General features: G+C 50.0%; 1 protein-coding gene across 5 annotated transcripts; it reads right to left on the bottom strand.

Moving 5' to 3' along the window:
* Window positions 1–8: 8 nt before the first annotated feature.
* Window positions 9–15,593, bottom strand: LOC116463338 (tubulin polyglutamylase TTLL13). Of its 5 annotated transcripts, XM_058434563.1 has the most exons (17): window positions 15,332–15,593; window positions 14,903–14,998; window positions 14,225–14,492; window positions 13,841–13,881; window positions 12,058–12,176; window positions 9,561–9,691; window positions 9,139–9,295; window positions 8,181–8,324; window positions 7,745–7,830; window positions 7,197–7,428; window positions 6,542–6,726; window positions 3,295–3,480; window positions 2,817–2,994; window positions 2,341–2,520; window positions 1,427–1,538; window positions 520–763; window positions 9–229 (listed from the first exon to the last, which is right to left on the bottom strand). In XM_058434563.1, the coding sequence occupies exons 3-17, from the start codon at window positions 14,479–14,481 to the stop codon at window positions 34–36; spliced, it is 2,448 nt and encodes an 815-aa protein (XP_058290546.1). In that variant the 5' UTR covers window positions 14,482–14,492; window positions 14,903–14,998; window positions 15,332–15,593; the 3' UTR covers window positions 9–33. The 5 variants fall into 5 exon arrangements, with proteins under 5 accessions (XP_058290546.1, XP_058290547.1, XP_058290550.1 ...); XM_058434564.1 differs by lacking the exon at window positions 9–229 and having other exon boundaries at window positions 516–763; XM_058434565.1 differs by lacking the exons at window positions 9–229; window positions 520–763 and adding an exon at window positions 1,013–1,264.
* Window positions 15,594–16,416: the final 823 nt, after the last annotated feature.

The raw sequence follows: 16,416 nt of genomic DNA on the forward strand, positions 1-16,416 counted from the left end.
GAGGACGCTCCTGGAAAACTGCATAAACTTTAATTAAAGTACGGATTCAGTTTCCAAGAGCCGTCCCTCCGCCCCAGCGGCTGCCCAGGCCTGCCTGTCTCCGCCACCTCGGTGGGCAGGGCTTCCGCTCGGCAGTCTTCTGACGGCGACAGCCCAGTGCCTTGGGCACTCGGCTCCTCTGGGAAAGGGGCTCTTTGTCTCCTGGATGGCCTCCAGCCCCGGGCCGCACCTAGGGTTCAGACCCATCACCTAGCGATAAACCCAGGCTAAGGCTTGATGAGCAGAAATGAGTACATGGCTGGCCTTGGCGCCTCTTCTAGTCTTTTCCGATCCCCAGTTAATCTTAGGGTATTGAGGAATTCTTGGTGTCTGTATTTTGCCTTATACAAATGGGGTTCCTGGGCAGGGCTTTTCAAAGTGGAACTTGGTGGCAGTCTTTCATTTAGCAAAGATTGAATGCCCTTTGGAAACCTGGGGAAGTTCTCCAGGAGAGGTAGAGTGCTTCCCTCCTGCTTTTACCTGAACTGATTGATGTTGAGGAGTGCTCTGGAACGCTGCAGCACGGGTGCAGACGCAGGGCAGAGGGGAACCTTGGCTGCTCTGTGTTCAGAGTTTACCATGGAGGGCAAGGTGCATTCAGTCCATGAGTCAGATGCCACTCTTTCTGGTTGCAGAAAATAGCCCTGCTTCGGGGTTAAAGTGGGTGGCACTGATCCTGCCAGGACTCGGTTTATGGCTTCTAGCCTTCTGCTGGCTTGTCCTTCTGCAGTGGAAACATGGATGTCCCTGAGTTGGTATTCACAGAAGAGATTTGCTCACCTCTTTCCCAACTGTGGCCCAATTACCAACACAGAGGAAGAGCATCTCATGCTTCCCTCCACTGTCTTTCCCAACTGTATTGTAATTGGTATGGTATGTCTTCTTGTCCATGTTCCTATTACCTCTTGAGTGCTAGGACTGTATTTCTGCCATTTCTATCACCAGGATCTAGTGTACAGAAAGGATTAAATAGGCCTGGTGCAGTGGCTCACACCTGTAATCCTAGCACTTTGGGAGGCTGAGTCGGGTGGATCAGGAGTTCAAGACCAGCCTGGGCTACATGGCAAAAACAAAAAATACAAAAGTTAGCTGAGCATGGTGGTGTGTGCCTATAGTCCCAGCTACTCAGGAGGCTGAGGCAGGAGAAGTACTTGAGCCCGTGAGTGGAGGTTGCAGTGAAGTGAGATCAAGCCATTGTACTTCAGCCTTGGTGACAGAGCGTGACCTTGTCTCAAAAAAAAAAAAGGAGAAAATAAATGGGTACCCTAACTTCCCCGTTCTTACACTGGTGGAAGTGCCATATTATATGTTAGGGGCATCCAAGCTCTGTGCTTGCTAGTGGGATTTACATAGGTCAAAATGACCAAAGCTAGTTTTGCATACTTACGGCTAGTGAGCCTGATTCTGGCATTGGAAAAATAGCGCCTCCCAGCTTTCTTCATTGACAATGAACAGGAGTTGATGGCTGCCGGCTCTCCTGTCCAGTTGAAGTTTTGGGGCTGCAGATGGCACCGGGGAACATGTGGGACTGCAGCATTCATGCTTGGCAGTGCCCCTAAGATCCTGGGGATTGATTCATGGGGCAGAACTGGATGCAGGAAATGAGGAGCGCCCTGCTCTGTGGCAGCCCCTCTTAGGAGCGCCAATAGGACCAGACTCATAGATTTCAGTTCTTGACTGCCCAGCCTGTCCTAACAAAATCTAGGCTAGAGGAGAAGAGCAGCCCCTTACCACATTTTTATGTAAGTTTGGATGGAGCGTTGGAAGAAGGAGGTAACTGAAAAAAAATCTCTTCTAGGCCGTGGCCACTGTTTAACCAGATACTCCTCTGGGGTTCAATAAAAACAGAAGACCCAACAGGTTTGCTGCTAGCCCAGGGAATAGTGAAAGCGGCAGCTCTTTTGTTGGCCCAAATCTCTGTACTTATCTCCCATTAGGGCCAGGGCACTGGCAGTACTGGGGAGAAAATTATACAGAAGCCACTGAGGGTGGTGGCCTTGTTATTTGTCAGTCATGAGTGTGGGGTTATTTTGGGACAGGAATATAGAGAGCAAGTTTCTAGTAAATGAGAAGGTTTGGAGCTGCACTTTGCTGGATGTCATACCTAAAACAGAGGAGCTTGGGAACAGACACAAAAGGAATCAACAGACCCTCTCCCAAGGTCCAGCTAGCGCACTCTGCTTTCCCAGGCTCCACTGACAGATACCATCACACAAGCCTCCTTTGTTGAGACCACCACCATGACCTGGGATGACAGCCCTTGTTCCCTTTTCCTCTGGGAGACTTCACAGGGACCCTCACCTGACTCTCATGAAGTTTTTTCTGGCCCTGGGGGCCAGGGTGCTGCAGACGGGTGAGCTGCTCTACAATACCCAGGCTTCGGATGAGAGTCTCCCTTTGTAGCAGGGCCTTCATCCGCTCCAGCTCCTCCTCTTCCACAATTTCTTGAGGCCTCATGGTGTCCAGCTGTCCCGGCAGCAGCTACAAGGTACATGAGAGAGAAATGCAGGATCTCCAAGGATAAGTCCCAAACCATCGCCCAGGATGGCTGCAGGCCTCCTGCCCACTCTACCCTTATCCCTTCCCTGACCCAGGAAGGTTCCTTTTGCTGTCCATTCTCTCACTTCATCTTCCAAAGGATCAGATTCAATTTACTGATTAGGAATTCTTCTCTCTCTTGTGCATGGGGAGGAGAGGACAGCAGAGATTCATTCCCCTCTTTAGTTGTCCCAACCCATTTTCTTGCAGAAAGACAAGAGCTACAAAACCCCTGGCACCTCTTTCTCCCAGTTGCGGTTCCTGTAAGCCAAGCGGGTGGAAAGGCTCTGGAGCCCTGCCCTGGGTCGGCTTTTCTCCCCAGCTGATTCACCCTGGTTCTGGTCCTTGGCCTTTCGCCTCTTAGTACCCCAGGTCTCCTGCTGTTCCTGCTTAAGGCGGATCTCCTCTAGTTGCTGCCTGATAAGACACAGCAGCTTCAGACACTAGAGAAATGGTGTTGGGGAGAAGAGGGGTGAGGAAAAATGGGGATGAGGAAAGAGTAGGAAATTACAATCTGTTCTTAGGACTGATGGGAGAGCAATGAGAGGGGAAGATAGGAAACCTACTAAACTGAAAAGAGTCACTAAGAGTCTGATAGGATTTATAGCTCCATTCCTCTTTGCTTGTGTCTGGCTTCCTCTTTCCCTGCTGGGAAGCAGTGCAGCTTCAGGACTTGTCCCCACCTAGGTGTGCAGAGGAGAATGTCGGTCAAAGTACCTGGCACACTCCTCTCTGGCCTTGGAAGCAGCAGTCTCCTGGAAGAGGGAGCCATTGTGCTTGAAGAAGCGGGCATACTTCTCTGTGTCAGGCCCAGGGTAGATCCGCCGGTATTTTCCCAGGTGAGAATCCTCATATCGTTCCTGGTCCAGCATTGCCACATGGGATGACTCAGTTTTTTCTTTCCTGTGGAAAGCAAGCTCAGTGAGTCAGAGGAGGGCTGTGGGAATGTTCAGTAGGAAAAGGAAGACTGACTAAGGTTTGGAGACCCTCCTGCTGGCTTCTTGACCTCCCGGGCCCCTGCCCAAGTAGGGAAAGTTGCCAAGCCCATCTTTGGCCAGCACCACATGTGGGTAGCCATGAAAATAGCCTTGACTTCCAGAAATCTGATTTTCTTTTCTTTTCTTTTTTGAGACAGGGTCTTGCACTGTTGCCCAGGCTGGAGTGCACTGGCGCAATCTCCGCTCACTGTAACCTCTGCCTCCCAGGTTTAAGCAGTTCTCCTGCCTCAGCCTCCCAAGTAGCTGGGATTACAGGCATACACCACCATACCTGGCCAATTTTTGTATTTTTAGTAGAGACAGGGTTTCACCATGTTGGCAAGGCTGGACCTCAAGTGATCCACCCACCTCGGCCTCCCAAAGTGCTGGGATTATAAGCGTGAGCCACCGTACTCGGCCTGATTTTCATCTTAAGTGGAGAGGGGTCTACTCATAAGCTAGCAGTCCATTATCATAGTCTTTTAGGTTTGTGATTGTAAAAGTAACATATGTTTTGATATAAGCTTTCCATTTGAAAAAAAAAAAAAAAGTGGCCGGGCATGGTGGCTTATGCCTGTAATGCAAGCACTTTGGGAGGCCAAGGCGGGTGGATCACTTGAGGTTGGGAATTCGAGACCAGCCTGGCCAACATAGCAAAACCCTGTTTCTACTAAAAATACAAAAATTATCTGGGCATGGTGGCGTGTGCCTGTAGTCCCAGCTGCTTGGGAGGCTGAGGCAGGAAAATTTTTTGAACCCAGGAGGTGGAAGTTGCAGTGAGCCAAGATCGCGGCACTGCACTCCAGCCTAGATGACAGAGTGAGACTCGTCTCAAAAAAAAAAAAAAGAAAAAAGTAATATGTGTTCATTACAGAAAATTTAGAAGAGCATAAAGAAGATAAAGCCTCCCATAATCTTACTCTGCAATTAGCATGTTGATTATGAGCATGGATCTAAGGCAGGACCTCTTGACTTTGAATCCTGGCTCTGCCACTCACTAGCTTGTGCGTGCATGCGTGCGTCCTTCCTTCCTTCCTCCCTTTTTTTTTTTTTTTTTTTTTGAGACAGAGTCCTGCTCTGTCACCCAGGCTGGAGTGCAGTGGCACAGTCTCAGCTCACTGCAACCTCCGCCTCCCGGGTTCAAGTGATTCTCCTGCCTCAGCCTTCTGAGTAGCTGGTACTACAGGCATGCACCACCACGCCCAGCTAATTTTTGTATTTTTAGTAGAGATGGGGTTTCACCATGTTGGCCAGGATGGTCTCGATCTCTTGACCTCCTGATCTGCCCGCCTCGGCCTCCTAAAGGGCTGAGATTACAGGTCTGAGTCACTGTGCCTGAGCGCTTGCTTGCTTTCTTCAAATGAAAATGAAATAATACAACAATATTTTTATTTTATTTTTTAATTTAATTTTTTGAAACAAGGTCTCACTCTATCGCCCAGGCTGGAGTGCAGTGATGCAGTCTCAGTTCGCTATCACCTCAGCCTCCCAGGCTCAAGCCATCCTCTCACCTCAGCCTCCTGAGTAGCTGGGACCATAGGCATGCACCACCACGCCTGGCTAATTTTTGTATTTTTTGTAGAGACAGGGTTTTGCATGTTGCCCAGGCTAGTCTCAAACTTGTGAGCTCAAGGGATCCACCCGCCTCGGCCTCCCAAAGTGCTGGGATTACAGGCGTGAGCCACCACACCTGGCCACAACATTTTTAAATGGCTGCCTAGTACTCTAGTGTATGATTGTATCTTGTTTATTTAGTCCAGTACTGTTCAATCATTTTTCCTTATTGAAAGACACATTTCATGACCCTCAGGTACACAGTCCAGTCTTGTAGGAATAGCCAGTATATTACAGTTCTACTTCACTTCCATTCATCACGCAGACATCTGAGTGCTTACGGTGTCCCAGGCCCTGTGGCTCTCATGGGGAATCAAACACACATTGCCCCTGCATATTGGAATGCAAGTGGGAAGAGCAATGTGATCATAGTGATAACTGTACATCTACTGAAATTCATTTGTATGTATCATTAACAAATTACAATTTTAGTATCGGTAACCAGTTACCATGTTTGTAACTCATTTTACAAAGAAAACAACAATGGGTGACCAACACGGATGTAAACGATTCTCTATTATTGAATGACTAAACTGTTTTCTGTGTTTCTTTATTACAAAGTTTCTCAGGAACTGGTTTCTAAAGGAGATTTGTTAGAAAAACAAACCAGCTAATCAAACCACAGAAAGCTCCTTATGTGCTAACATGAGAATGGCTCTAAAATACATTCCTAACCAGGGTGCAGACAGTGTGAAAGTTATGCCTCTGTCTGAGTAGGCAGGGAGAAAAATATTTTGTATAAATACATATATATTAAATGCTTACTATATACACATGATAGTAGGAATGTTGATTGGCTCCAGAGAGGAAAACTGAGTACCTGGAGGAGAAGGGGAGGAGAAAGACTATCCTCTGTATTTTTAAAATTTTGAACTTATCTATGATATATGATTTTTTTTTTTTTTTTTTTGAGACAGGGTCTCACTCTGTTGCCCAGGCTGGAGTGCAGTGGTGCAAACATGGGTCACTGCAGCCTGGACCTCCTGGGCCCAAGTAATCTTCCCACCTCAGCCTCCTGAGTAGCTGGGAATACAGGCACACCACCATGCCCAGCTAATTTTTTATTTTTTAATTATTATTCTTTTGTTTCTTTTTTGTGTTTTAGGGACAGAGTCTCACATGTTGCCCAGTCTGGTCTTGAACTCCAGGGCTCAAGCAATCCTCCTGCCTCGGCCTCCCAAAGTGCTGGGATTACAGATATGAGCCACCAAGCCTGGCCCTGTGATTTTTTTTAATGCAAATACGAACATATTATCTATGCAAAAAGTTGTTTTTGATAGCAAATCAGCCGCAGGCCACATTCTTCATCTAAAGGAGGACTTTTACTCTCAGGAATAATGAAGAACTAAACACATGCCAGACACCTAGCACACCTAGATTCTCTTGGCTGTTGGTAGCACTGGAAGAGCCGTTCCTTGACTCGCCGCTTATCCTCTTCCATCACCTTTCTTTTGTCACAGCCCCGGAGGTTGACAAGGGTCATAGCATCACAGAGAAGTGCATCCTTTACCTCTTGATCAAGGCGTGAGTCCGTGGTGAAGCTTGGAGAGTGGTTTACCTGCCAGGAGGAGTCATTATACACCCCTTTCCCAGACCACCTGAGCAGGTGGTGGCCTCTTGCAGGCATAACTAGAGGGTCTAAGATATTCCTCTCCCATGGCCTCAGCCAGGGAGGCTGGATGCTCTGGCTTCCAAGGCCACAAAACTCTGCCATAGAGATCTCCAATTCACAGACCAGTGAGAGCAAATCAGCTTGCCTGCCTCTCAGATAGTGTGTCCCTAAAGACTTACATTAGGGCACTGGGGATCCCAAACCTGCATTCCTATGGTAGAGGCCAAAAACCACCAAGATTTGACTCAGCAGGTCAAAAGGGTAGAGATCTTATGCCTTCTGCTGATTCCCGCCCACCCCAGGGCTTTCACTCTCCCATTCTGTGTTCCACCACCTGAGTATACACCTGTCCCAGGTGTCCTATTCAAGGAGGCCTCTGGACCTTGGTTTTGCAAAGCCTAGGAGATAATCCTCACCTCTAGCAGCCAGGGCTTCAACTTGTGGTCCAGCAAGATGTCAAAACCAAGGATCTCAAAACAGGCACATGTACCTCCATTCAGATACTGGGGAAAACAGGTTCGGTAGTTGTGGCGTAGAACAGAATGGGCTGAGATGATGGTTTTGATGATGATGTCCTCGATGTCCCCCCACAGCTCTCCAGGATTGTAGCTGTGCTCTTGCAGCCAGATGTTGAGTGTTGACAGCTTCCTGCGAGGCCCAGTGCTCAGAGGAAGGCCAGTTTCTAGGCCACTGGGGCCAGGCTGTAGGCAGGAGGCTCCCTCACACTAACGCTAATTGCATGCCCGGGCTTTGAAGGGCTGCTAGCAGTTTGGAGCAGGGACTAGTTATCAGGGTGGGGTTTGGGGCTGCACTTAGAGCTCCAAAGTGCAGGCACAGGACAGGGTCTATAAAGGCTGAGTTTCCCTGGGCAATTAGCCTCCCAAGAGCCAGCTCGGTTTCATGGGCTACTGGGACTATGGGGCTAAGGGGCAGAGGAAACAGGAAAAAACAGAGTAGGGAGTACCTCTTACTGCCCACAACGCCATCCCGGACAAAATTCTCATTGTGTTTGTTGATAGCATAGTTGGTCAGGTGCATGCAGACATTGTCCTGTGGAGAGAGTGGCCCTGTGGTCTCAGACTGTCTGCATGCGGCCGTCCTCTCCAGCCCTTCATTACCTTGTTGCTCCTCACCCCTCCCAAGGATCTCTTGTCTCCTGTCTCTCTCCACCAGAGGACTGCTATTCTGGATGATCTTGGGGAAGAGGGTGTGCTGGGCTCCTCCGGGTGCTTTTCTCATTCACCACCTACCAACCACTTGCCTCCCAGCTAGATGCAGCAGCTCTTGCTGGCTTCATTCCTTGTTCTTTGGTAACAATGACAAACCTGTCTACCATGTTTCTCTAGAGAACCTCAGCACTCATGGCAGTGGAAAAGAAGAGTGCTTCCCAGTCCGCTTACCAGGTTGTTATGGCTGGGCTCCACATAGGGCGTGGTGGCAAAACGGGCTAGGCCCTCCTCATATATGAAGATCCGGAGAGGGTCACAGGATGTGATCAGGACGTAGATTCGCATATCAAACTTGAAGCCATCAATGAGGAAGGGCTGGGAGCATGCAAACCCATGAGGGAATAATAACACTTTTGAAGTGCCTACTATGTGCTGTTGTAAGTGCTTCACATACACAGCTCATTGAATTTCCACAATAACCATGTAAAGTAGTTACTGTTATTACTCCCACTTAATAAATGAGTAGAGGCCAGGCATGGTGGCTCATGCCTGTAATCCCAACGCTTTGAGAGGCCAAGGAGGGTGGATCACGAGGTCAGGAGTTCAAGACCAGCCTGGCCAAGATGGTGAAACCCCACCTCTACTAAAAATACAAAAATTAACTGGGCGTGGTGGCGGGCGCGTGTGATCTCAGCTACTCAGGAGGCTGAGGCAGAGAACTGCTTGAACCTGGGAGGCGGAGGTTGCAGTGAGCCGAGATCACTCCACAGCACTCCAGCCTGGGCAACGCAGCGAGACTCCATCAAAAGAGAGAGGGAGAGAAAGAGAAAGGAAGGAAAGGAAAGGAAAGGAAAGGAAGGAGGGAAGGAAGGAAAGGGAGAAAGAAGGAAGGAAAGGGAGAAAGAAGGAAGGAAAGGAAGAAAAGGAAGGAAGAAAGGAAAGAAAGAGGGAGATAGAGGCACAGAGAGAGGGTAAGAAACTTGCCCAAGGTCACATATCTGGGAAGTGGAAAGCTGAGATTCAACCCCAGGCGGCTGGTTCTGAACCATGGCTGGATACTGCCTCCAGGAAAATGGGGCTAGTGGGAAGGGTAGAAGCCTAAGACCAGCTTCCTCCCTGGTTTTGGGAGAGATGAGGCAGCCCAGTGCTGGGGATTGGGGAAGGCTGATGGTCCTGAGGCATCCTTCACCTTGGAGATGTATTGCTGGCAGATCATATGCTCTCCTGGCTTGATCTCCCGGGGATTTCGGGTAATGAAGATGCCACGTCCCTGACAGCCACTGTCTGGCTTGCAGATATACGTGCGGGCTTTTCGCTGACGACCATAGGACTGGAAGTCCCCGTAGCTATGTGCAGAGAGGGCCTGGTCAAAAGGTTTCTGTGCATCATGGCTTTCCTGGGGCCCCATGGAGCTCTTCCTGCTATCTAGTCCATGCTATTCCTGGAGCACTCAGTCTCAGACCCTCTTTTCTTTGACCAGCTGAAACTTTCTCGTTCCACTTCCATCCCTCTGAGACATCCCTAGGTCACAAGACCAAGCCTGGAGGGAACTCTGAGAGCAACCCTTTTCCTCCCCCTGGTATCTCAGCATGGGAAGCCAGACCCACTCACTCTGCGGGGAGGCACCAGGTGCGGGGGAAGATGTTGTACTCAGAGGGATAGAGTTTGTACATGCGGTTGAGGTTCCGAGCCAGCAGATCTTTGCGGCAGATTTCTGTCATGCCAGGGAAGTGGTTGATTTTCTGAAACACAGCCAGTTAGTATGAGCTCCCAGAGTAAGTGGCATTTCCTAGCACCTGGGCATCCCAGGAAGCAGTGGAGCAGGATTGGGAAGGTTAAGGGAGAAGTCACAGTGGAGGTAAGCACTGCACCAAGGACCCCAAGCGCAAAAATAGGAAGATTCCTTAAGGCAGGTGAGAAAACCCTCTGTGACTCCTACCGAACACACACATCCACACTGAGCTCAGCAAATGAGGGGTGGTGAGAAAGGATGTACCTAGCCAAGACTGTGGCTTCCACAGTTCACCTTCTAACATCCCTCACCAGGCCTAGTCCTCTAACAATAACTAATGCATGATAGCACAAAGCAGACAATGAGACGAAAGCATTCCCCAAAAGACACAAAAGATAAAATGAAACTAAGAACCAGCCCCAAGGAATGTGATACCATGACACCCACAGAGGGCATGGCATCGCCCTGGTGCCTGCCAGAAACCCCTGGCTGCTCTGTGCTGCCGGATGGGTGGCAGCATCTGGGATGCCACCAAGTAAAGAACAAATAATGAGATAGGATGTGCCCACCAGACACTTCCTTCAGGTAATTCCAGAGACCCAGGAAGAGAATCTTTCCATTGGAAAAGAATACCGTGGAGATGGTCTTTCCTGTCTGCACAGGCGGACAGCCACAAAGAGTATGCTAAGTGCTCTCCACTGGGTTTCCCAATCACTGGCTGCAGTCACTGTATGAACTTAGTATTTCTGACCCTCCATGTCCTAACCAAGGGGTATCTGCTGCTCAGGGCTGTTCTTGAGGATTTAATGGGGTAATAATATAAAAGCACTTAACACGGAGTCTGTTGTGCCGTAAGCCCTCAATAAATGCTGCTAATTTATTGTTATCCTCATCCTTTTTTTTTCCCCCTTCCCTGAGACAGGGTCTCCCTCTGTCGCCCAGGCTGGAGTGCAGTGGTATGATCTCAGCTCACTGCAGCCTCTACCTCCCGGGCTCAAGGGATCCTCCTGCCTCAGCCTCCCAAGTAGCTGGGACTAAAGGCATGCACCACCACGCCTGGCTAATTTTTTTTTCTTTTTGTATTTTTGGTAGAGATGGGGTTTTGCCGTTGCCCAGGCTGGTCTCAAAGTCCTGAGTTCAAGCAATCTGCCCGCCTTGGCTTCCCAAAGGGATTTCAGGCATGAGCCACTGTGCTCAGTCTGCAGTCCTCATTTTACAAATGCCCCTCCTTTGGAGCTTCTTTTTTTTTTTTTTTTAGAGGGAGTCTCGCTCTATCACCCAGGCTGGAGTGCAATGATGCGATCTTGGCTCACTGCAACCTCCGCCTCCCTGGTTCAAGTGATTCTCCTGCCTCAGCCTCCTAAGTAGCTGGAATTACAAGTGTGTGCCACCACGCCTGGTTAATTTTTGTATTTTTAGTACAGATGGGGTTTTACCCTGTTGGTCAGGCTGGTCTTGAACTCCTGACATTGTGATCCGCCCGCCTCGGCCTCCCAAAGTGTTGGGACTACAGGTGTGAGCCACTGTGCCCAGCATTTTTTTTTTTTTTTTAAAACAGGGTCTCACTCTGTCACCCAGGCTGGAGTGTAGTGGCATGATCTCTGCTCACTGCAACCTCTGCCTCCTGGGTTCAAGCGAACTCCTGACCCGAAGTGATCCACCCGCCTTGGCCTCCCAAAGTGATGGGATTACAGGTGTGAGCCACCACACCCAACCTCCTCTGGAGCTTCTTGAGAACTTCTAGCACTTGCTTTCTCTCTTGGGCACCTCTCCCAAGACTAGTTGTGGGACAGGTTTTAATTTCCCCAACTTCCTGCCTGGCTTCCCCAAAGAATAAGCCTGCAGACTCTTTTAAATTATTTTATAGCTGATCACCACAAATGCCCAATTAGAGGATAATAAAAATGTCACAAGGCAGTTCTATTCTTGTGGACCCCGGTGGATCATTCCTGAATTTCTTGCCACCAGGCAGGACCCCGCAGTCTCCTAATGGATGTGGAATGCTAAGCTAAGTTGCTTAGAAGCCTGGATCATTCAACTGGCCCTGCTGTTAGCTCTGAAGCTGCCTCCGAGTATTCTCCCTAAGATGGGCTCACCCACCCTGGAGAGGGCCAGCTACACACAGATGCCACCAAGCAAAGTGCAAATAATGAGATAGGATGTGCCCATCAGACACTTCCTTCGGGTAATTCCAGAAACCCAAGATCTCCAAGAAGAGATCTTTCCATTGGAAAAGAAGACCCTGGGGGTGGTCTTTCCTGTCTGCACAAGGGGACAGCCACAAAGAGTAAGAGTCTTGGGTGCCTGGGCAAGGAGGTGGGAATAGTCATTCTGGGGCCCTAGCCCCTGTCGGCTCTCAGGTCAGGAGATGCGTACCTGAAACCTCTTCATGTCCGTGACTCGTTCCAGCGAGACAGCGCAGTCTGTCCAGTACAGAGTCCACTCTTCATCCTCCCCCACCTCCTTCAGGCCACACATGTGGGCTGCCCGACGCACTGCAGAGACAGGGAGATCAGTAGTGCCAGCATGGACAGGAGCAACAAGCCCTGGAACTGTGTAGCTGGGTCAGGTAAGGTATACACCTGACACGAGGGCAGGTTGAAGAGGGAGGTAGTTCTTGCCTCAGCCCTGTACTTTAGTTACCACATGACAATCTCAAGTTCTTAGGGGCCGTCAGGGCCCTTCCAAAATACCTAGCAGAGAAAACTAGAACCTGGTTTTTTGTTTGTTTGTTTGTTTGTTTTTCTGAGACGGAGTTTCGCCCTTGTTGTGCTGGAGTGCAGTGGCACGGTCTCGGCTCACTGCAACCTCCACCTCCCAGGTTCAAGCGATTCTCGTGCCTCAGCCTCCCCAATAGCTGGGACTACAGGCGCCCACCACCACACCTGGGTAATTTTTGTATTTTTAGTAGAGACCGGGTTTTACCATGTTGGCCAGTCTGGTCTCGAACTCCTGACCTCAGGAGATTCGCCTGCCTTGGCCTCCCAAAGTGTTGGGATTACAGGCATGAGCCACTGCGCCTGGCTGCTCCTGTCAGTCTTATCTCTCAATCAGGGATGTTTATGGCTTGGAGAGCTGCCTATAGGTAGGGTTCACACTGGCACTTCACACTCCATACTTGTGTGGCTCCTTATAAAGATGCCAGAGGGAATATTAGGGGAAGGACCTAGCTGGAGATTTTTTTTTTTTCTTAATCGTTGAAGTCTCTTCAAATCTTCCTTGAAAAAACTGTTTTAAGCTTGTCTCGTCTCTGGTAAAATCTGGGAAGGGTCTGGCATGGTGGATTCTGCCTGTTATCCTAGGCCTTTGAGAAGCTGAAGTGGGAGGATCACTTGAGCCCAGGAGTTCAAGACCAGCCTGGGCAACATAGCAAGACTCTGTCTCTACAAAACATTTAAGAATTAGCTGGGCAGGCTGGGCACGGTGGCTCACGCCTGTAATCCCAGCACTTTGGGAGGCTGAGGTGGGTGGATCACCTGAGGTCAGGAGTTCAAGACCAGCCTGGCCAACATGGAGAAACCCCGTCTACTAAAAGTACAAAATTAGCCAGATGTGGTGGCACATGCCTGTAATCTCAGCTATTTGGGAGGCTGAGGCAGGAGAATCACTTGAACCTGGGAGGTGGAGGTTGCAGTGAGCCAAGATCACGCCATTGCATTCCAGCCTGGGCAACAAGAGCAAAACTCGGTCTCAAAAAAAAAAAGAATTAGCTGAGCATAGTGGTGCAGGCTGTATGTAGTCCCAGCTACTGGGAAGCTCAGGTAGGAAGACGGCTTGAGCTCGGGAGTTCAAGGCTGCATTAAGCTATGATTGCAATACTGCACTCCAGCCTGGATGACAAAGCGAGACTCTGTCTCAAAAATAAATAAATAAAATCTGGGAAGGGTGGGGCAGTAGTGGCTCTTGGACTTTCTTTTTTTTTTTTTTTTCTTGTTTACTGTGAAGATACCCTCCCTAACACTGAGACTACCTGGAACAGCAACATCTCAGCTTCCAGTGTCTGAGGCAGAGGACACCTAGGAAGCTCAGTACTGGTTATAGGCAAGCCTGCCAGGCCCCAGGGGCTGGAAGCCTGATCGGGGGTCCATTCCAGGGGAAGAACAGCAGCTGTAGGCACCCTGTTATGCACCACAGTGTGAGCGACAGGCTGGGTGCTTACCACTCTCATACTTGCAGTTGGTCAGGTTGATGGCCAGGGATCTGGAATAGAGGAATAGCATAAATCAGGCAGAGTGGGAGGGAAGGACAGGTACTCAGATGAAGAGACATCCAACAAATTCACAACACAATTCCTTTTCTCTAGAAGCCACTTAAAAGACAGACCAGGATGACATAAACAGGCTGGGATTCCAAAATGAGCCAGCCTAAATGGTTCTGAATTTTGTTTCTGTTGTATCAAAGGGTTAATGATGCTCCAGCATTTCCTGTCCTCTTTTGTAGGCTAAAGGGAAGATCTGAGATCCCAACTCCTCCAAATGTTGAAGGGAGGCCAATGGGTGACCCCCTGGAGCTGGGCAGTTGAGGGGATCTAGGGAATAGTTACCTGCGTTTCCGCCTTCTCTTCCTCCTCCTAGCTTCTAAGTCGCCTGTGTCAACTGGGACTATGACTTTCTTCAGAATTTTTGTGGCCATAATGGGTGAGGGAACCCCATTTTTTAATGCCTTATAGTCAGCTTTTAGGAGGGCCTGCTGTGAAGAGTTAGAGGGGATGGTAGCTCCCTCTTTAACACACTTCTCAGATTCCTTTTCCTCAACATAGTCTTCCTCTGATTCGCTGGTCCTACGGGTACTCGGCTCCATTCTCTCAGATTCTGAGGAGTTGGGGGGTGGGAATGAAGTGTATATCAGACCTCAGACCTCCCTCAGGCCCTAGAGGGCCTGAAGGAATCCACCAGAACGACCTTCATGCTGTTATAAGGGAATGTTGCTGTCCCTTTAGGACAAAACAGTTTCACTGAGGAATGGGATGTGTCCAGGTAGGTGGAGGTGCATGGTGGTGGAAGATACCAGTGAGATGTGGATTCCCTGATGACAAGCCGCAATCATCCAGGATCACACTGGATCATACAACGCACAGGGGTGCCTTCAGGAGTTGGACACAGATGGTACGGGCCATGACCATGACCCTTTTGTTCCTGATTGGGAAAGAGGATGACTGTGAGTGCTGGGGGGACCTTCGCTTTAAGAGACAGCTGAATCGGCCAGGCGTGGTGGCTCATGCCTGTAATCCCAGCACGTTTGGAGGCTGAGGCAGGCAGATCACTTGAGGTCTGGAGTTGGAGACCAGCCTGGCTAGCACGGTGAAACCCCGCCTCTCCTAAAAATACAAAAATTAACTGGGCGTGGTGGTGCGTTGCCTGTAATCCCAGCTACTCAGGAGGCTGAGGCAGGAGAATCACTTGAACCTGGGAGGTGGAGGTTGCAGTGAGCAGAGAGCACACCACTGCACTCCAGCCTGGGCGACAGAGCAAGAGTCTGTCTCTAAATAAATAAATAAATAAATAAAATAAAATAAAATACAGCTGAAGACTAAAAGCCCCCTACGCTGGCCCTTTCCCTCTCCCACGACTCATTTTCTGCACGTGTACACACTAGGGACAGGCACCCGATGGCTAAGACCCTTTGGGCTGTGACGGTGGAGACTGCCCACCCGTGGTTCCGAGGAGAGCTGAGGGGCTGCTGGGTCCGCCCCTAGCGGCCTGGGGCTGGACTCAGCTGGCCGCTCATGTCCCCTTTTCCCCCGGCTCCAGTTCTCCCTGGGCGTTTCTGGGCGTCCGGAACCGCCTCCTCGTTTCACAGGACTGGCTGTCCCCACGATCGCGAGGGGGAACCTGCTCCCCCGCAGGGGTTCACTCCTAGCCCCCGGCGGCCGTGGCGGCGGCTGCAGGGGCAGCGTTTCCTTAAGCAGGCCCGAGGCCGCCGCCGTTGCCATGGACACGAGGGCAGTTCCCATTGGAGAAGCGTTGTGGGGGCGGGGCTTTCCCGCAGCTACACCCACTTGGGCGCCGGCCGAGGCCACCTTGGGGGGGGGCGACAGCGTTTGCCCTTTGGAGCTGGCTGGCCTCGAGGCCAGATTCCTCCGGTGCATCATGGGACTTGCAGCCCTCCCGCTTCGAAGCCAGTTCTCACCGCACTCCCATCTTTCCCTAAACCCCGGGCCAAGGAATTTGGCCAAGCATATGATCAGGACAAATAGCTGTTTGCCTTTCCTCAATTCTTTTTTTTTTTTTTTTTTTTTTTTTTTTGAGACGGGGTCTTGCCGTGTCGCCCAGGCTGGAGTGCAGTGGAATGCACCATCATAGCTCACTGCAGCCTGGACCTCCTGGGCTCAAGCAATCCTCCTGCCTCAGCCTCCCAGTAGCTGTGACTACAGGAGCGCCACCACGCCAGGCTCAATTCTTTAGTAACTTAGTTAGCAAAGCCTATGCATTCAAGAGTGACAGCCATGGTAAGGCCACGTGCCTTTCAAGGCTTTCCCTCTGGTGGACTGAGACAGCTCCCCTAAGGAATAACCAAACCGCCTTACCACAGTGCTCCTTCACTGTCACCTTCTCTTCCTGACATCCACCCACTTTGATTTCTGCTCACCACCTCCACCCAACTCAGCTCAACTTGCCACCCTAAAATTATACTGTGTGGCTAAATCTAGAGAACACTTAAAATTTTTCCATCCTTTTAAAAAGACATGGACTTTTCTTTTTTTTTTTTTTTTTTTGAGACAGGGTCTTGCTTTGT

The sequence above is a fragment of the Hylobates moloch genome, unplaced genomic scaffold (assembly GCF_009828535.3).
Source record: "Hylobates moloch isolate HMO894 unplaced genomic scaffold, HMol_V3 SCAFFOLD_33, whole genome shotgun sequence".
NCBI lineage: Eukaryota > Metazoa > Chordata > Mammalia > Primates > Hylobatidae > Hylobates > Hylobates moloch.